Source organism: Elephantulus edwardii, unplaced genomic scaffold (genome assembly GCF_000299155.1).
Source record: "Elephantulus edwardii isolate Elephantulus edwardi_28Jun2011 unplaced genomic scaffold, EleEdw1.0 scaffold00012, whole genome shotgun sequence".
NCBI lineage: Eukaryota > Metazoa > Chordata > Mammalia > Macroscelidea > Macroscelididae > Elephantulus > Elephantulus edwardii.
The window spans coordinates 30,072,702-30,094,851 of NW_006399762.1; the positions used below are offsets into that span (position 1 = coordinate 30,072,702).

The 22,150-nt window shown below is 37.2% G+C and overlaps 1 protein-coding gene across 1 annotated transcript in view; it reads right to left on the minus strand.

Annotated features, from left to right (window-relative positions):
• Positions 1–2,026: 2,026 nt before the first annotated feature.
• The window catches only part of GSTCD (glutathione S-transferase, C-terminal domain containing), a 172,046-nt gene continuing 151,922 nt past the window's right edge, over positions 2,027–22,150 (minus strand). Inside the window, exons 5-11 of the mRNA XM_006881155.1 lie at positions 19,602–19,717; positions 19,401–19,445; positions 17,040–17,168; positions 14,472–14,605; positions 12,334–12,364; positions 7,036–7,105; positions 2,027–2,163 (exon numbers count right to left, since the gene is read on the minus strand). Coding sequence (XP_006881217.1) covers positions 2,027–2,163; positions 7,036–7,105; positions 12,334–12,364; positions 14,472–14,605; positions 17,040–17,168; positions 19,401–19,445; positions 19,602–19,717 — 662 coding nt within the window. The remainder of the gene's footprint in view (positions 2,164–7,035; positions 7,106–12,333; positions 12,365–14,471; positions 14,606–17,039; positions 17,169–19,400; positions 19,446–19,601; positions 19,718–22,150) is intronic.

A 22,150-nucleotide genomic window follows, 5' to 3' on the forward strand; every position in this document is an offset into this window, starting at 1 on the left:
CCTGATACATTTATGAAATAGAATAATACTTAGGAACAAGAAACGACTAACACACATAACATGGTGGATGTATCTTAACAGAAATTGACACAAAATTCTACATACTAAATCACTCCATTCATATGAAGGACAACAAGAGGCAAAACCAATGTGTCTTTCTCAAACTGCTATCAAGTTTGATCGTACTCATAGTTCATCCTCCAGTGAGTTTTCAGAGGCAGTAAATCACCTGGCAGGAGACTGTTCATCTTCCTCCTACAGAAAAGCTGGTGGGTTTGATCTGCCTGCCGTAATCACTAGGCCACTGGAACTCCCTGAAGGAGGGAGACAGAAATAAGAGTGTCTGGCTGTGGGATGGAAGGACTTTGACTGGAAAGGGGTAATAAGGGAACGTTCTAGGCTGATGCAAATGTTCTAGAACTCTCTCAGTTGGGGATTTCATGACATCTAAGACTGAACACTTACAATTTATTACTTTATTGCATGTAAATTATAACCCAATTTACAAAAGAAATCCCAGGATAAAAGAACATGTTTATGGACTCATATGTTGAAAATACTAAGGCCTGATGTTCATTTTTCTCTTGAATTTTACCCCAGAAAACAAGGCTTCAATTATCCCCATATTTTAACCCACAATGATGAAAGAGTTATTTATTCCCCATAAATTATTCCCACATTTTAGCTCACGATGATGAAAGAGTAATCCATGACCAAGTGAAGTTCTTTCTCTTAATGGTATGTGTTATAATGGGATTCCAAAGACCAAAATGAATGAAATAAATTTTATCTTAAATGCAACAACATAGGATATGCAAAAATAATTAGCAGCATCAGGCAGAGGGAATGCCATCTGTCTTTTAAAACTTTGGCTGGTAGAAAAAAAGAAGAAAAATTTGGGTATGGATAACTAAACAAATTAGTTTCCACCACTGTCCTCTGTTTATCTGAAAAACTAAATCCTGTGACCACTCATTTTGCCATAAAGCATGCACTCACTGTCTAGTCTTTCCTCTTAGACGATCTACTTCTATAGGCAAGGAGCAGTGTCTCTTGAAACTGATCTTTGTATTTCTAGAAGAATCCTGGCCAAGGCCATGAAAAGAATGGGTCCCCATTTATTACTGCTGCTGTTGTTAAGCTGATTCTGACTCCTAGTGGCCCCATGAGATGAGGCTGACCGGCCCTAGGTCTAGGACTGTACTCATTTTTTCTCTTATAGAGAAACTGGTGGGTTCAAATAACCAACTTTTGATTAGCCACTTTGCACTTAACCATTGTACCATCAGTGTTTTATCATGAATTGTTTGAAAAGTTGAATTAATTAATCTTCGTGTTTACCGATTAGTTGGTATTTATGTCCAAATTACATGTTCTCACAATAATAAATACATTAACACCTCTTCATATAAAATGATTAGAGCAGTGATGAAATAATTTAGTCATTTGTGGGGAAAGAATTTTAAAAACATATTCGATGATATACAAATCCAACTCTTCACAGCATAGAAATAACCACAAATGAATTGCCTGACTAGGTTATTTTAAAAAGATAGAAAAAGTACAATTATTAAAAGTATAGAAAACAGAAAACCCTCACTTAAGGCTAGTTTCAGGCTCTGTGTGAGTATATAAAATAACTATAAAATCAAGCCATCAGGTACAACATGATCATTGTTTGGAGTTGAACATCACATTAATAAGATCAGAAGAGCCTGTAAGCTGAGAAGGAAATTGTTATTCCAGGGACAGAACCTCCGCTAGTGAAAGTCACTCTGCTGGCAGCTGAGAACGCAGAGGATTCTCACTATGAAAATCAGGGTTCGTTAAATCACACATTGTAAGAGCATGTGCAATGCGTTGCAGGCAGCCTTTTCTTCCAAGATTTTCCTGCTGCTTCCTTTCTTAAGTACCAGAGGTTCATGACAGCTAATATAGTTTCCTCGATGTACTAGGAACCTCTTGAATAACACGGGGCTTTCATCAAGAAATCATGTGGCGAGGCATCAAATATGAAAAACTCATTTTAAGCGGGGATACCCACAATCATATTATTTTTTGGAGAGCAGTTCTCTGGCTCCATGGATATCACTTGGACAGAGTAACCATGTTCTTCTGCAGCTCGAGCTCGATCCAGATCCACTAGGCACATGCACTGTTTTCCTGCAACACAGCAAAATGGCACCATAAAACAAAAAACCCCAAAAAGCAAAACCCCCAAACAACCCAAAACTTCAACAAAAAAACAAGCATAACAAAATACTAATAGTTCTTAAAGAGTTTAAGAGAAATTGCACACAAAATACCCCAAACCCTGTGCTGTTAAGTAGATTCCAGCAAAACCTTCCATTAGACTTCCCAGTTAGACGTATCTTAACAAGACCAGACGGCCTCCTCTTTCTCCCATGGAGTGGCTGAGTGGACTCGAACCACTGACCTTTCCATTAGCAGCCAAACTGTGACAAAATGGACACGTATTATGACAATGCTTTCTCCTGTTTGTCTCTTTCAATTTAGTTCTTGATCAATATGGAGATAAGGGAAAGGCAAACATCTGGCATGTTAGATATCTGTTGCTGCTGATAATGGAAAGATTGTTAACCATTTAAAATTTACTTAAAAATCTTAATGAAATAAAATCTACAAATTTTATTTCTCATTTTGGTTAAAAATCCATTTATAGTGTTTTTCTCCGTATTACCCATGTAAAGATAGAATCTGTACTATTACTAGAAAATACTGTTTTTTAAGACTGTTTAAAGTAACATGCTGATAAAGGAGGGATCAGATAGTCTTGCTACACTTTCTACCTGGAGTTTTTTAGGGGAATGAGGAAATAAGAAATGGAAAATATTTGAGAGAAGTTGTTTGTGTGCTGCTCATGTTCAATGTGCTCTTAATTTCCAGGGCTCCTGCATTCCTATAAAATAGTAGTATTCAATTTTCTTCATCATCTCTGGAAAACAAAAGAGGAAACCTGACTGGCAAGCAAAGTGGTTAATTTGCTTTCCTTTGGCAACACCACCTCCTATTTCAAAGGTAACGGAGGAGGAAAATGATTCAGTCCTGATTATATTCAAAGCCATGGTTTGCCTTTACACTCTCAACTGCTTTAAGTTCAACACAAAAACTTCTTCAATCTCTTGGAAAAAATGGTTACTAACTATGCAGAACTCTATTCTATATTTTCCTTATTAATCATAGTAATACCTTATTATTTTTAAACAACTTATGTGAATGAAAGTAGAGTAGCAAACTGATGTTAAATTGGAATGTGAAGACAGCACCGAAGTAGAAAAGTTTGTCTGTGGAAGGCAGTATTCCCAATGGAAAAACAGTGAAGATGAAATCAGTAGGCAAGAGCTGTCAACAACTTCAGATGTAAAGTGCGTATTTTGTATATTTTCCTCAAAAGTATGCCAAAAAGATGAACTGTGTTAGAAAGGATATAAAAAGAGATGTCTAAAATTCAATTTAGGCCAAATTATCTTCTCTTCACCAACAGCTGTATAACTGACATTCTTCTTCCCCTTAACATGCTGTCCTTTGTTTAAGACATCTGTAAAATGTTCCTCGCATCTACTTTTCAATTTTAAAGGAAGCAGTCTCTGTCAGAATGAGATGCTCTACATTCCTCCAGTACCCACCCTAGGTTTACATTACAGCTCATTTGCCCTTGGCTTTGATCCCAGTAAATTTTTCTTTTTCCATGGCGTAGTAGAATCTCATGTTTTTATATGCTGACGAAGTGTCTTTAGAGCTGAAATGCAGTTGTTGGTAGTCTACCTTTGAGAGGCTGGCAAGCTTTCTAAAGACAGTCACAGAATATAGAAATGACCTGTGCAAAATATAGGTAGATGCAGGTATATGATAGACTTTGCTTTAGTCTCATTCCTTGCCCCCCTCCATCTCTGTCAGTGATCATGTCAGATGCTTCTCCTCCTGAATGCCAATACCATTTGTTCCCCCAGCCACTCTCTTCTGGTTTGATGTGGCAAAAAGCTGTACTGCAATCTGAAGGCACATGGTTCAAGGCTACCAGGTTCGAAGGATGGGCAATCTCCTCCCATGTGATTAAGTACCACTGAAAATCTGCCAGAGGGTCTGCTTGTGGGTTGATTCTTACTCTATGGTACACAACAACAACAACAACAACAACAATACGCCCATTCATTACACTTATTATGTCCTCAGTAAGCCCAGTGGAGCTGTATCAAACATACCGTGGTGGTGGCCAAAAGACAGCTTTTTTTCTTTTCTTTCTTTTTTTTTTAAAAGCTATTATAATTAGCTGTCTCTGGTATCCAGCTACCTTAACTGCAGATAAAAGTCTTGCAAATCAGTCTGATCTTGCAAATCAGCAACAGCTGTGGGACTAGGGAAAGAGAAAGCATGCTTCCCACACTGGCCCCTGAGGTGAGCAAAGCAAAATCCTGGTGGTGGACAGACTGTGGTAGTGCTGTGGAGAAACAGTGGCAAAGTGTGACCTGAGGCTTCATGCATTGTGCTGGCCACACTTAAAGGTTTGGTTGTTCTTGCCGGGTGTTTTAAGGAGAAACTAACTTATAATTTCTCTGAGGCAAACCTTACGTGACGATTTGGATTTGACTGCTGAACTGAAACTGGAGCCGAGACTAATTGTGGAATTGTGCTTCGGACTGTTGAGCTAATCTGAATTTGCATTGGTATTCTTTGCGCCACCCATTCTCCAACTTCCTTCCCTAATGAACTCCATTTCTGGCACCATAATTGTGAGTCTGTGAATCAGCAATGGATAAATGAATCTTTGCTGCTGCTGCTGTTGTTCTTGAGGCACCATAGCCTGGGCTATGGGCTCTTTATCTGTTTTCTACTCTGGGAAAGTGAGGGGCTGTGCTTTTCTGACTCCCTCTGGCCTTTTCAAAGAGATGTCATGACCCTGTGCCCTCCTGCCCCATTTTCTCTTCTTTAGACACATAAATTCGATTAAATCAAATAATAAGGATGGCCAAGGGAAAAGAAAAGGTGAAAAAGTCAAAACAAAAAAGCACATTCTCTAAAAACAAACAGGTTCTTTAAGATTATATCCCAGAATGTGAGAAAGGCAATCATGTGTTCCCTTAACCAGGCTGATTGCTCTTGTCTCTTCATGTTGACTGATTTTAAAGTTCAAACACTGTATTTTCATACAGTGTAGTCCCTGAAAATGAGCTAACTACTTCATCTGGTCCTCAGCCAAAGAAACAGCAATCTCTTTTACAGAGAAAATATGCTGTATTGAAAGAAGAAACCGTATGATGTATACCATTGTGGAATTTGTCTTTATTTTTTAAAAAGTAGACAGATATTTATTTTTTGAGAGATTAAGGGATAGAATTTATTTATTAATTTTTTATTGTGATTTGAATGAAATGCTCACAAAGCATACCCATAATGTTTGATTATCTGATTGTATATTGCATGTCCTTTCACTAACTTAGTTTTGACTTAATGATCTTAAATCCTGACTTTAGAACTACACCTGGAGCTGAAGATGTGACTCTGGAGTGCTAGGGGGCAGTCTTGCAAAAGTGGAGAAGAGCTTCTTATCTGTAATGACATAACTAGGGTTCATATTGTACATTGACCATCTACCACTAAAAGAGCTTGAGAAATCTCTTTTGTCTCGGTTCTCTCATCAGGAAAATGTAAAAAACACTATCTCCTATGCTAGTAGTTTTGATAAGAAGTTACTTAAGACAGTTATTGATGATCATGCTTATGTATTACTGTGGTTAGGTGCTGTGGAGCTGTTTATGATTCACAGCGACCCCAAAGGTAAAGTAGACTGGAAACTTGCCGTATTGTATACTGGTCTTAAGCCCACTGTTAGTTACTGGGTCAGTTCATTTTGTTGAAGGTCATCCTTTCTTTCACTGATTCTCTACTTTTCCAAGCATGATGTCTTTTTCCAAGGACTAGACCATTCTAACAATATGCTCAAAGTATGAGAAACGAAATTTTACCATACTTGTCTCTAAAGAGCATCCTGGATATTGTACTTCCTTCAAAATAGATTTGTTTGTTCTTTTGCCAGTCCATGGGTTATTTACTCTTTGCCAACAATATAATTCAAAGGTGTCAATTCTTCAGTCTTATTTATTTTTCAACACTCAGATTAGTACAAAGCAAATGAAAGACATGTGTCAGATGCAACTCAGTCTTTCATTGACAATTTCAATCTTTTCTGTTTAATGTTGCCTATTGGTCCAGTGGTGAGGATTTCTGTTTTCTGATATAGAGATGTAATCCATATTGAAGTTCTTTGAACTTCTGCAGTAAGGGCTTCACGTCTTCTTCACTTAACAGCAAGGAAAGTTGTGTCATCTGCATAATACAAGTTGTTGATGGGTCATCCCCAATCCTCTTCATAAAGTCCAGATTCTCGAATGATTTGCTTAGCATAGAGACTGAATAGGTGTGGGGAAAAGATAAAACCTTGACATGTACCTATACTGATTTTAAACCAGAAGTGTTCCCTAGATGGTATTATTCCTTGAAATGAGATTTTTAAAAAATTAATTCATTAATAAGCTTGCAATGTTTTTATATCTTCCAATTTAGGTAATGTTTAATATTCTAAATGTTAAATAAATTGGTCTGTGATTAATAACATATATTTGTTTCTGAGAAAGAAAATACTCTCCTGCTAATACATATTTCTTTTTAAGTGCATTAATTTTGGCAAGCATCACTGACTTTTCCGTTTTTTATTATTTCTTCTGTGACTCTGGAGAGATTCACCACTTTTCCATAACAGTAAGAAAGATTTAATATCATCACATTATCCAGTGTATAAACAGAAATGTATTGAAAATATTAATAGTAACCACAATGGGTAAAGTGTTGTCACAATTTCAAAGCTCTTTTCAATAAGAACTACACTTTCTGCGAAAAGCAAACTTTAGTTTCTTGCTGATAAATAACCAGTGACTCCCACATAGTCATTCCTAGCTTCATGCCTTGGCATAGTGTGTTTAAGCTTTTCAACAAGTACTCAGGAAAACACATACATACCTATGAGCCTGCGCTGGGGTGGGAGCTGGACAGCTGTCTGATCTGCAAATCGGCACAAAATCATGTGTTCCTGGGTGAAAAAGGACAGAATATGGGCTTATTTCCATCTTCTGCAACAAAGGTACAAACCAAAGATATCCTACCTGTATGTTTCTAGAATACTCTGTTGTTTCATTAAATAAGGTGCTACATAAACATCCATTTCCCTCCAGCTGCTTCTGACTCATGATGTTGTTATGTGCTGTCGAGTTGCCTGTGACTCACAGTGACCCTAAGTACAATAGCCCTAAACCCTGCTCTATCCTGTGACAACCTTATTGTCTCTGACACACCTACCCCCTTTACTCCAGTCACTGAATCAATCCATCTCATCCAGGGTCTTCCTCTCCTGCCCTGTCTCTCCACTCTTCTAAGCATGATCCTCTCCAAGGACCGATCCTCCTTGAAACATGTCCAAAGTATGTCAGACAAAGCTTCAGAATCCTTGACTACAAGGAGCAGCCTGGTCTGACGCTGTAAGACAGAAGAAATCTGCCTCATCAGCGTTTCCAATGCTGTTATGAGACAGGTCCTCCTTTGTACTACATATACCACCAGAGTCCCTTGGTACACAAATAGTACTTTCAAAAGAAACAAACTTTCAGGAAATGGTCCTCGGTATCTTTTCCCCCTCAAGGACACTAGTCTTCAGGTGTAGTTGTTCAGAACTGAAGTATAAAAATCAGAAATGTCATTTGACCAGTTGTTTTTGTTTAAAATATGACATTTTGTATCATATTGTTATATTTTGTGATTATATAAGTTACATGAAATACTTAAAAACCATTTATATCTTTCCTTTAATAGCACTGCTTTCATCTGAGGAATGGGGTTCTAAGAAAACATTCTTTTATACCAGAGGAAAGAGAAAGTTTTATAGATGGTCACTGCTGGTGGCTTCTGTAGCTCTTGGGGACACCCAGCAGTAAGCCAGCCACTCCTTGTTTTTTCTGACTCTTCCTTTCATTGGTTCATTGGCTTTTTTTTTTGGTGGTTGTTGTTATTGTTGTTTTAGGGGATACCGTGAATGTAGTCCTCTGCTACCACAAATTATGCAGTTACCACACCTTTGGGGAAATTGCAGGGGTCAGCACATCTAGAGTGCAATGGATAAGCCTTGCCTGGGAAAACCACCTTTGTGAGCATGGTATCTCCCCTGCCAGGTTGGCTCTTTAGAAGAGGGGACCTTAAACTCTGCATCATTCGCCTCTTATCTTGAAGGGCTACAGGTAGTCTGTTTCTACTTAAGCAGGACATAAGGATTACTTTTTTGCTTAGCAACTTTAGGAAATATTCCATTAATGGAAAAGAAAATGAAAGAGGCCTTTGAGGATGAAGGAACTAATGAATCTGTACAGCACCTTTAAATTTCCAAGTAGCCAACAGTGAGTGTTTAGGCAGAGAACTGAAATGAAAATGGTGCTCCCATAACAACTATTCATTCAGAGCAGCTACTATTTTCAAGTGTGTAAAAATGCTTTCTCCTGCCAGCTCATCACCAAATCTTGAGATTTAGTACACAAATCGCAAACACTCACTGCCATTGAGTCACAACCAACGTGAGTCTCCAAGTAGGTTTCTGGAGGCTGTACATAGCCAACAGGGAAGAATGCTTATCTTTCTCATGTGGAGCTCTAGACAGATTTGAAGTAGGCTGACCTCAGATTAACTGTTTCACCCTGTAGCTGTTTGTACATTAAATTTGAAGTATTCATTTGTTAATAATGTAACCAAAGTGATGTGGCAACAGTTGGGCCTTTTTGAAGGCCTATCTCTCTTAACTTTGCTTATTTTCAAATATACATCATGAAGGCTCACCTTAAAATTTAGGGACAAAGCATAAGAAATGAATAAAAATGGTTTACATGAAGTTACTAAGGTAGTTATTGAGCCCCGCCCAAAATAACTCACATAAACCAGTCAGAAAGCAGTAGAGGAAAAACAGAGAATTCTAAGATTTGAAATATATAATTGCCTTTTGTTTTGGTGGTGCTTGTAGATTAAAATTCACTTAATGTAAAGTTAATAGCAAGGCAATCTAACATAAGGTTTATTTCTCTTGAAATGATAAGACATTGCTGTTGAAGAACCAACTTTATAGAGGTGACTTTCCACTAGATCTCTGAGGCTGTACATTACATGAAAGGAAGGTGGAGACTGCCCATCTTTCTTCTGTGGAGCAGCTGATGGATTTGAACTGCCAGAGAAGCCTGGTCTTTTTATTAGCAAAGCAACTCCCTAAAGACTACTCTACCAGAGCTCCCTCTTATACTGTTAAGTCTTACCACATATTACTGGTATTATTTACATGAGTCTTCTTTGATAGAACTTAAGTTTTAAAAACAGTAGGTACTTAGGAAAAGATTGCTGGCTAAACTGAATTAGGGATAAAAGCATTTCCAATGTGACTGTCAAAGTATGTTAGTATTAAATCTACTTAGTTCAGAAGATTGCTATGCATTTGAGATCGGGACAATGAATGAGGATGACAGAAGAAGAATCGATGCCTCGACTCAACTGCACTCTGTTGTTAACAATAACAATAACCACAAGATAGGCAATCTGCTCCCATGTGTCTTACTGCCTCTGAAAAATGTGCTAGAAGGTCGGCTATAAGATGGAGTTATGGTGCTGGGGAAAAGAACTGAATGTCCCATGGACTGCAAAAAATAATGAACAGACATGTCTTGGAGAAATTACATCCAGAGTCCTCCTCTGAGGCAAAGATGATGAACATCTGTATCACATCCTTTGGACATGTTGCTAGGAAAGGCTATTCCTTGGAAAGGGACATCATGCTTGGAAAGATGGAAGGTCAGTAAAAGAGAGGAAGCCCTTCATGCAGAGAGATTGACATGGTGACTAATGAAAATGGGCTCAAGTACTGAGAGCTGATGAGGATGGCGCATGAGAGGACAGGGTTTAGATCTGTTGTTCATAAAGTTATTATGAGTCATACTCAACTCAACTGCACTCTATTGTTAACAATAACAACAATAACCACAAGATAGGTAATCTGCTCCTATGTGTCTCACTGCCTCTGAAAATCTGCTAGAAAGTTGGCTATAAGTTGGCTATGACTTGATGATGCACAGTAAGAACAGAAACAACTAACACATCTCTTTTGGTTGAGTTCAGAAATAATGCGGTATCACTGCACCACAGTATCGCAGAAACTAGGACTTCTCTATAAAGCATAGATACGTGAGCGCCCCCAGAAGGCTGGTGGAAAAAGCAACTTTGGGGCTTGTAGCAGAAAGAGCAGGTAAAGATGATGGACTGGAGAGACAGAATTTGTGCTATTTGGAATTGGGTGCTGTGGCTCTGTTTGCTTTACAGGAATTTCACATGATTTTCAGGACAGCAGCAAGACTACATCTCCTGTAGCGCTACGCCATCTCCTCTCACCACGCTACATTTATCCCATGTGTCTTCTTAGGGTTTGATTTATTTAACATCTCTCTAGGTTTTTTAATTTTTTCCCCCTCTCCTTTCTCAGAGTTCATCTTCCCTTTTATTGATAAGGTCTTGTGATAGTTATTTAATTCTATGAAAATACTCTCATTGTTTCTTACAAAACTTAGTTGTTGTTTTTGTTGTTATATGCCATCCAGTCACCTGAGACTTATAGCGACCTTTGCACAATAGCTCTGAACTCTGTCCTATCCTGAGCCGATCTCACTGTCTCTGACACACCAGCCCCTATAACTTTGGTCACTGTGTTAATCCACCTCATTGAGGGTCTTCTTCTCTGGAAAAGGCAAGAAATTCTCGAGCTCTGGATGAAAGCAGATACCCTGAAGTTTCTCTCCTCTTTAAAGATGTCACATATTGTACAGGTAAAGGGGTAAATGGAGAGTGAGATGGGAGACAGAGTTGGTAGTAGGAGTTTAAAAGCAATGAAGCCGAGATGGTAGACATGAACATTTTTAGGTCCCTGTGCCTAAAAATTGGATCCTGAAGGAGGTAGAAACTCTAGAAGGGAGGGAATAGTATGTAAAATGAGACTATATGGTTTTAGAGATTTTCTACAATGAGTATAATTAGCTGAATTAAGAATCCAAACTGTTTCAACTATGAATGGAATGATTTTATCTTTCTCTCAAATATTTCTAAAACTGCATTATGCCATGTTATTGATCAATTAATTAGTCAGTGGTGGTGCTGAGAAAGCTGGAAATTGTTTTACTTAGATCAGTGACTCAGAATTGTCCACTGTAACGCTCTGACTACTTTCTCTCTTCCAGGACATCTTGTGTTTCTTTGCTTTGTGACCAGGGGCACTAATTCCCCTTGTTCAGAACAGGTATCAACAAACTATCACCCATAGATTTTAACTGAGTTATGACCTGTTTTGTATGACTCGTGAATTAAGAATGCGTTTTACATTTTTAAAGGGCTGTAAAATACCACAAAAAACAACGGTGGCAACAGACAATGAAAATAATATGTAAAAGGAAAAGCTAAAACATTTACTCTCTGGCCTTTTATAGACATGTCTGGGCTTGTTCCACATGATCTTTTAACAGGATGTTTTATAGAAGAAAAAAAAAAATAAACGTTACAACTTTTCCTGAGAGTAAAGGGCAGCATGGTCACGGCCCATTAGAATAGATTCTCGTTTCCTCACTGCCTTCTTCATGAAATGAAACTCTCTGTGTGTATAGGTGTCACCTTGTTATTTTTTTGTGTTGCCCTGTGGGAACTGGGCCTCAAGGAGCCAGTACAAAAACGAGGATGCTCTTACTACTGCTACTGCCACAAGCAATAAACTGTGACTTATCTCTGATTCAAGAGTTTCGTTATCTTCTGCCAGCATATCTGTGACAAGCTGGCAGGCTGACAGTTACCTTGCAAGTGGGGCTAAACCTCAGATCTTTGATAATTCTATTTTAAGAATTAGCATGCTTTTTTGAAAAATGCCATACTAGAAGCTAATGAGAGGGCTCTGGTGGTCTAGTGGGTAAGAAGCTATGTTTCCAACTGAGAGGCACATGGTTTGAATCCACCAGCCTGCTCCATGGAAGAGGGCAAACTCCTTCCTTGTCATTTACAGCCTCTGAAACCCACTGGAGGGTCAGCTATGAGTCAATTCTGAATTAACAGCACACAATAACCACAACAACAGTTGCTAAGAAGAAATGAAAATAGAATTACTGCTTAATTTGACATTTAAAAGGGGGATTAAAAAATGATAAAAATAAAAAAATGATAAAAAAATATTTGTATATAAGAAAGACATTTAGATCTTTATGATACCTTGTAAGATAGAGTTTCTTTGAACTGCTCACTGAAATAAACAACAAACAGAATTAGTTATAATTTAAAAAACCAAATATTGAATAGAAAAATATAATTATAAACAAAAGCCTGTATTTTACCTGAAGAATCAAAAATTCTACTCCAAAGTAAAAATTATATCAGTTAGGAATGTCTTTTTAAAAAGACAAAGGCATACTAATCTCAAGTTATTAATTTTAAAGAATTTCTTTCTCACATTGCATATACAGTTACAGAACCACAAATGCAACCTTCTTCTTCTCTTTATCTTTTTTCCAAGGGTGCACCATCAAACTAAACCAAGGCATTTGACTAATAACAACCTAGGGCTAACATTGAGAAGAATAAGAATACCAGAACATCTTCGTTTGTTTCTGTGAAACCTATGCATAGACCAAGAAGCTGTTACCCAAACTAAATAATGGTATCTCTCTTATTCTGGGCTGTTGTCATATGTAATGAATGATATTTTTTTTTTTAAAGTGAACTGGGGAAGGGGGGAAAAGGTGAGGGGGCACAACGTGCAACAATGAATGAATGAAAATCTAACTTCCCTGTAAATGTTCATTAAAAAAAAAAAAAAAAAAAAGCAAAAAATTCCAAACCAAACCAAACCCTTGCCAGGACAGATTACGGTTAATGGCAACGCTCTGTCATGTTTCTGAGGTAGTAATCTTAATGGGGGCAAATTGCCATTTTTTTTTCTCCTGTGGAACAGTTGGTAGAATTGAACCACTAACCCTTTCAATTAACAGTGCAACACATTACATAATTAAGGTTCCTTCATGATGACAAAGATATGTCTATTTTTTTTAATGTTCACTCTAGGCTTTTAGTTCATGAAACACATGTACCAAAACATGAGATGCTACTTAGATTGCTATCAGCACCAATTAGTGTGAAATTAATACTTAATTATCACTATTCTAGAAACAGCATAGTATTTGAAATTTCTCTGTTTCTTTAGTGCTTGGACAACTAAAGAGAAAAAAAAACATATAAACATAATTTCTAAGATTCAGAGTAAACCAGCAAATCTACAAAGATGCGAAAAAAAAAAGCTGGCACTAAAAACTGAGAATGTTCTATCATTTTGAGGTTTCAGATTGAAGATGTCGATTTAACAGTCTTATGATTCTTTATGTTGCAAGGGCATAATTATCCTGATGGGTTAGGGAAATATACATTTTATTAGTTTAGATATAAAAAACTAAAACTGGGGGGGAGGGCTGGGCAGGGAGAGAATTGTGGCAATGAATGAATGGAAATCCAAAATCTCTGTAAATGTTCATTAAAATTATTAAAATAAAAAAAGACAAAAGATTCTATAAAACTAATGGTTGAAGAAGCTTCAAATTGTATTTCATTCTTTGCTTTTCAAGAACACTTTTGGTTTTCATTCAAGTAGTTGCAAGTGGTGGGAAAGAACAAAACAAAAAGCGGAAGTAACCATCATTGTACTTTCTGACTTTGAACCATTTATAGAAGTGGAAATACGCTTAAAAGTAATGATGCAATGGACCAACACATTTCTTTTTACACACTTTAGATTTTAGGAAAATCATATTTCAATCTACAATTAAAATGATTATCATGATTCTCAGTAAATATTAAAGAGAAAAATCATCAACAGCAGCTAGGTTAGGGGTGAGAAGTTAAATATCTCCCCTTTCTACATGATCTATGAAGAGATATAAACATGACCCACTGGCAGTATTCAAAATACTACTGTATGCCTGTGACTAGCAGAGCTCACAATTACAAAATGGTACTTCTACATGACTTCTAAGTCCTTTGTCCTATCATGAAATTCTCTAAGAATCTCAAGGTAGTTGCTATTATAATCTTCATTTCTGTAGAAGAGAAAATGTAGGTCAAAAGAGTTTAAGTCATTTGCCTGAGGTAAAACAGCTTTGGAGACAACAGCTGGATTTAGGAGAAAAGTTAAGGATGAACATAGAAGAGACCCTCTTTTCTGCTCACAAATAGTACTTGCCACTTACAAACAATATAAACTTACAAACAGTACTTGCCACTGTGGAAAGATAAAACAAGTAAAAAACAATAGACATGAGTTTAAGTAGTGTCATAGGTAGGACACTCAATTTCCATTTCACCTTTTTGGAAAATTAAACTTTGATGTATTCTGAATGAAACCATAACAGCAAGGGCATGTGACAAAGGAAGCTCGCATTTTGATGCAGTGTTCAATCACCATGTCTGTTGCCACTCCACAAGCATGCAACGCCACCTGGAAAACAAAACCAGATCTTAGAGATAGTTCTTAACAGTTCTATCAATCCCTCTTTTAAAAAGCATTTTGTGAAAACCGATCAAGTTATCAGAGTAAAGAGTAATAGTCTAGAATACTTGGATGTACAAAGAACAACATAGCTATTCCTATTTAGAAATTAATTAGGGTTGAGAGATTATAAATGAAAAAATGAAAGTATAACAATCATTCAACAGGTAATCTGAGCTCTTAAAGGCTCAGTATCTCCCTACTATTACTGTTGACCTTATAGATCTCTCTATTGTTTGGTTTTATTGTATGGATTGAGGCTCAATGTCAAGAAGACAAAGATTCTCACCACTGGACCAATTGGCAACATCAGGATAGATGGTGAAGAGATTGAGATTGAACACAACTTTAGTTTGCTTGGCTCCACAGTCAACACTCTTGGCACCAGTAGCCAGGAAATGAAAAGGCGCATTGCCATGGGACAGTCTACTGTTAGGGACCTCTCCAAAGTACTGAAGAGCAATGGTGTCTCTCTGGAGACTAAGGTGCGTTTGATACAGGCCATGGTCTTCGCAATCACTTGTTATGCATCAGAGAGTTGGACAATGACCAAAGAGGATAGAAGGAGAATTGATGCCTTTGAGTTGTGGTGCTGGAGAAGAGTATTGAGAATACCATGGACTGCTAGGAAAACAAACAGATTCGTCCTGGAAAGGGTTAAACCGGGTGGCTCCTTGGGGGTAAGGATTCTGAGGCTCCACCTGACATACTTTGGTCATGTTGTGAGGAGAGACCGGTCCTTGGAGAAGGACATCATGCTTGGGGGGGTGGAGGGACAGCACAGGAGGGGAAGGCCCTCTATGAGGTGGATTGATTCAGTGACTGGGATAATCGGGACGGGAGTGTCGGAGACAGTGCGATTGGCACAGGACAGAGCAGAGTTTAGGGCTGTTGTACATAGGGTCGCTATGAGTCGCAAGGGACTCGACGGCACATAACAACATAACAACAAATTGGTTAAAAGTTGTGCCACAGGGGTTGCAAGAAGTTGTGGTGTCTTGACTGCTGTTTCCATGGGTGGGTGCTGACTTAGAATCCAGGTAGAAAGAAATCCTTGAGTAGCACCATTCTAATGATCCTTGCAAAAGTCAAGGGCATAAATGAAATATAATTGCTGTTCAGATTATATAATTATTAGAGACTTTTGATGTTTTCAGTATGCTTTTAGGCATTTTCTTTCTAATTAAGTGTATTTCTCAAATAGACAACATGTAGATCAGAAACTGCAAAATGACTTTGGAAACACATCCAGTACACTGATCTCAGTTACACAGAGGAAATACAACAGGAGAGGGTATTGGGAGATCTTGGAGAAAAGTCTGAAAAATAGCAAGATTTGCTTCCTCTAGTATGATTTCAAATTAACTAGGTTAAAAATATTAATAAATCTATTCACTTTTGCCTGATACAGGTTTTATGTTAAAACATTAAAACCATTCGTATTTCAGCTCAAATATATTATTTATTTTAAGTTTCTAAAGATGGCTACAAGAGTTTAAAATTCTCTCCTTAAAATGAAATCCAAAGTCTCTGTAAATTTTCGTTAAAATTAATAATAATAAAATGTTATTCCAATCATTAGTTTTTATAGCTAAGGAAAACAGTAAAAGCAAAAAGCAATAGTAAGTAAAGATAAATGCCAACCAAGCTCTTATTTGAAATATAACAAAATCACTGATTGATTCTGTTTTAATGCATTTCCAATATTTAGTTACTCTGGTTTCCTCTCGAGTTCTGTATTTTCATGGGAATCTATTTAATAAAAGAGTTACCGACACTAATTTATTTAGTGTGATTTATGTAGTGATAATACCTCAATTACCCTTCTAGGCAAATTGTTTGTTTGCTTGAGAATAAATCTAATTTTGGCTTAACCCTGTATGTAAGTTTATTTCTTTTTCTATATACCTTGACAAATTAAAAGAAAACATAGTAAAAATTATAGATGTATTAACATGGAAGTACAGAAATATATGACTTCCTAAAAGACAATTAATGCTTAGTTGGTGTTAGTGAATTAAGATCCAGAAGTTACAAAAATACTACAAAGTGATTCAACACTGAGAAACCCTGGAAAAGCAGAGGTATGGCTATGTTGTTAGGCACGACCAAAATGAGTACAACTCATAGGAACCCTATGAACACCAGGTCTGAACCATGTCCTGTCCTGTGCCAACTTTACAATCTCTGACACATCTGAGCCCATTATTGCAGTCACTATGTTAATCCATCTGGTCGAGGATCTTCCTCTCCTTTGTCATCATTCCACACAGCCAAGCATGATGTCCTTCTCCCAGGAGTAGCCTCTCCTAGGTAAAAAAGACCACTCTTATTTAGTCTATGGCATATACTTTTTCAAGTGAATTTAAAATTGAGTACTTACCCCAATATTAAACATCCCTGTGAAATACTCCATATTTGCTTGAATGAACCAAATGTTGCTCAAACCTAATTCATCACTTCTCTTCTTAGCACGAACTAAAGATAATTCCTTGTTTTCTATAAGTGTAACCTAGATACCATGCAGGAAAGAACAGCATATTAAGCAACATGATTCAGAAATTAGGGCCACATATTATCACTGTATTTCATACCTTAAATAGTATAGAAAATATTATATTGATTCTCTATCCTGTGCAAAGAATATGCCACATTATGGGTCCAAAAGTAAACAAGGTTCCTGAACTATTGAGGTTTATATTACAGTCAGGCAGAAGTGAAACAGGCAATTATAATCCAGTGTGACAAAAGCTACAATAATAGACAAATTATGGACAATGGGAGTACTCAGACCTGAGGAGTAATGAAGCTTTTCTTGGGAATATAGCATATTAATTGATGCCTGAAAAGGAATAGAAATTAGCTGGATGGATGGAGTAGTATTTCAGGCAAAGAAAGAAATACATTTGTAGGACCCAAGTGAGAAAAAGTGTGTTTCATGAACTGAGAAATTGGTACAGCTGGGACACAGCAGGTGTAAAGTGAATGAGGGGATAAAGTGTGAAGAGTAAAAATGAGCTTCGAGACATGAAATGGAAGTCAGATCATTTGTGCTGAAGTAAAGACTGCAATGTCAAGATTGGTGGGGCAAGGCAGAAGGGAGGGTGATCAGGGAGGCTCACAGCACAGCAGAGACGGGATGGCGCAGGCTCGGTAGGATTTCATGCCATCATACAAAGGGCCACTCTAAATTGGAGCGGACTAGACAGCACCTAACAACAATCCCACCAACTGTAATCCTGAGAACTCTGACAAAATCTGAGAGAAAGGACACAAGTGGGAAGATTTAGTAACTTCTGTCACTATCATTCCTAGCTCTACATTTATTTAATGGTCCTTATATTTGAGAACAATTATTATATTCCTTTGTATAAAATCCGTCAGAGTGATTACTGGTGTTATCACTTTGCAGCCTTTCTGCTAGTCTAACTTGACGGCACCCAGTGCCATAGGATCAGTTCTAACGCTTGGTGGCTCACTGTCAGTCAGGCTTCCAAGGCTGCAAATCTTTATGAGAAGAGAGTGCATATTTTTCTCCTGTGCAGTGGTTGGTGGATTATAGCCACTGAACCTTAGTAGACAACATGTAATGTACTACACAGCCTCTCTGAAGTTCCAGAGAACTGTTAGAAAGAGTGCTGTATCTCCTCCTCTTTCTTTTTGTCCACAGTGCCCTTCTGGTCTGGCCAATTTGTGAATTACATGTTTTCTTTCAGCTGTTAAATAAAGAATTATTTCTTCCATTCCATAAAGTTCCCAGACAAAGAATATGTCTGAGTGGAATTTATATTAAAACAAAAAAGAAAGGAGAAGATATTTCTTTTTATCTAAAAAATAGTTGCAGATTTTATGTTAAAAACACACTGTGAAGAACTGATTTAGTAAAGCAGAGGGCTAAAAATAGCATCAAAGACAATGATTGAATCATACAGTGAAAAATACTATGACATTGTGTCACCATTAAGCTGGAAACGACCCATAGCTGACCTCCTGCTGGGTTTTCAGAGGCAGTAAATCACATGGGAGGAGACTGCCCATCCTTCTCCCATGGAGCAGCTGGTGGATTCGAACTGTGTGCCTTTGGGATTGCAGCACAGCTTCTTATCACTAGGCCACCAGAGCTTTCTAGTTATTAAAAATTATATGAAAATGTATTAGCAATAGGCAAAACATTTATAAGATTGAATGGAAACATGCAGCTAAGATTTTATTTGTATTTTTAGCATCTGCAACAATATGCATCCACAGGGAAAATGACATGGGAGAGCATGCAGAGAAAAGCACTTGATAGATCAGAGTGGTAGAATGTGGGTTTTCATTTTATTCTTAAAAATTTTTATATTGTCATAATTTTTTATGCAATGAGCAGAAAATACATACTAAAAAAGTTGCTCAGAGAAGCTATTATGACTTGTATAAAAACTGTGCTGAAAAGGAGTTTAATTAAGATTTTTAAAATCCTAATTATATTATTTAACAATAGAATAGTAATTTCTTTTGTATTCATTTTAAAATACAATCTTTTTAAAAAATAAATTAAAAATGCATTTTGGTCCTATTTTACTTTTTCTTCTTAAGATTCTAAATCTTAGAAGTAGACTTCAAAGAAAAATGAAAGTGCCTGACCCACATACTTAACCTGGGTGGGTGATTATAAACTCAAAGAGCAAGGTCTGAGCCAGCCTTGGCAAGCTGAATTGTGTAGTTTTCCAACGTTTCCCTTTATCTATTATTCCAACTCTACCTGGCATGATGGCAACACGTGGGCAAGCACAATTCCAACATGGCCCTGAAAAAAAAAAAAACGGAAAAGGGAACAAGTTAATGGTATGCCCTACAGGCTTTGCTTATTCTGAGACAACAATCTTGCCAAATAAACACACAACCTTGAATATAATAAAGGATGCAGTGTTTAAAAGGTATAATGAAATGATTGATGTAGTACCCCGCCACTGCAGAAATCCACAATTCTGTCACCAGGTCTTGCTTGATTTGTCACCATGTAAACAAGGTTATTTAACTGCTGTTGCTTCCTCAGTGCTCGATCGCTGGACATTTTCCCTGGAGGTAACAAAAGTGGAAGAAAATGAAACATCTTACGAGGTTCATAGAAGACACATTTAGAATTGACAACCAGCATAAAAGAGAAGGGGTAAATAAATATGCATGTGAAAACATAAATTACAAAGCCCAGATAATAGAGCATGAGAGCACTGGAGGATGGGAACACTGTGATGAACTCTGTTTCTACTCATTTTACTCCGATTCCTACCTAACATTTTCTTTTAATGGTCACTTCTTTATACTTTCAATGGCTATTGAAAGAAGAAATATGCCTTTTAAAGAAGCGAAACAATAGGCAAAACATTAAATTCAGAGTTGTAAACAAAGTATATGTCCAATAAATATTTGTTGGATAAATGAATAAAATGAAAGATAATATGCATAGTTCATCCCTACAGGCCACTCAGAGATACACTGTAAAAATGATCTAACTTTAGCACAACGCTTAAATCTTCTTAGGGAAAAGAGATCTCGGATAAATAAAAACACTTATTACTTAAGTGACATATCCTTGAAATCATAAATTCTTCCAGTTAGGACACACAGAAGCCTTAGAACATAAGTGTCACCCTGTTAGAAATACATCAATGGTTATTGTCTCTAGGGAGAAATTGGATTTTCCTTTTTCTGCTTTGAAGCTTCCTTTCCTCATGAGTCACACATAGAAATTTAAAGCAATTAGAGATTAAAGATAGGGCATTTCCAAGTATGAAATGCCTTGGGCCCACAGCATGAAAACATCTTAACTTTCCTTTCAATAGCCACTAGACAAATCCACAAAAATATCTTCAGAAGAAGGAAGTTGCTTGTTTTTGCATATTTCACATGTGCTTTTAACAAGAGTCACATGAAGAAAATTTAGCTGATTTCAGTGATATAGATAAAAGGGAAAACCTAGATAATCTTTTTTACTCATTAAAAATTATTTAAAGACAATAAGATTTCTTAGGTCCATTTGCTTAGGTAAAATAGTGGATGTTTCCCCTTCTACTTTCTGCTTTTCTATCTTTCTTCTTTTATTAAATTGAAATAAAACAACTTAAGAAAAATTTACATTGGAGGAAAAATTGAAAATGTGCATGAAAAGATTCATGTGAGGGGAAAACGTATAATCTCTCATAATTCAGAGCTATACTTTAAAATACACATAGTACCCACAGGCAACAGTAATATTTATACTTGGTATTTTTCTATCCAGAATATAAAAAATGATAGTGGCCTAGATCAGGTACACCTTAGTCTCTAGATGACACTGTTCTTTAGCACTCTTGAGAGGTTCCTGATAGCAGATTTTCCTAATGTAACTTGTTTTTTGATTTTTTGACTGCTGGGTGCCAAGGGTGATGATTATGGAACCAAGTAAGCTGAAATTGTTAACAATCTCAATCTATTCTCCATCTATCGTGGTGCTGTCAATTGGCCAGTGAAGAGAGTCTTTTTTTTTTGATGTTGAGCTTCAGTCTGTTTTGAAGACCACAGTCTTGACCTTCTGCAACAAGTGCTTTAGGTCCTCCTCAGTTTTGTCAAGTAAGGTTGTGTTATCGGCATAACACAGGTTGTTGATGAATTTTCCTCATCCTGATGTCACACTCCAGGATGAGATGAACTGACAGAATAACTGAGATAATGAGGGTAGGTATGTTGGAAGACATTGAGACTCCTTAAGATAGGGGAGGGTTCAAAGCTATTGTGCATATAGTCACTATGAATCTCATGTAAACTCGAGGACATATATCAACAACAACATGCAAAGAATACATAGCACATCAGTTCATTTAACTCAATGTTTAAGGTGTAATGCTACAGAGTACTCTACTCACTGATTATATATAGCCTCAATTATTTAACTAATTCCTTATTGTTAGCCATATGAGATGGAATGCATAAAATTAATATCCTAGGCATTAAGGAGATAAAGTGGATTGTTATAGGTAATTTCAAGTTAGACAAACAGTAGACTATAAGAATTTAAGAGAAATAGCATTGTATTAATCATCAAAAGGAACATTTAAAATCCATCCTGAAGTACAACACTAACATTATTAGGATAATATCTACACATCTACAAGGTTGTTATTGTTGTTGTTATGTGCCGTCGAGTCATTTGCAACTCATAGCGACCCTATGCACAACAGCCCGAAACCCTGCTCTGTCCTGTGCCAATCGCACTGCCTCTGACACACCCATCCCGATTACCCTAGTCACTGAATCAATCCACCTCCCAGAGGGTCTTCCCCTCCTGCGCCGTCCCTCCACCCTCCCAAGCATGATGTCCCTCTCCAAGGACCTCCTGGCAACATGCCCAAAGTATGTCAGACGAAGCCCCAGAATCCTTGCCTCCAAGGAGTTGCTTGGTTTAATCCTCTCCAGGATGAATCTGTTTGTTTTCTTGGCAGTCCATGGTACATTCAATACTCTTCTCCAGCACCA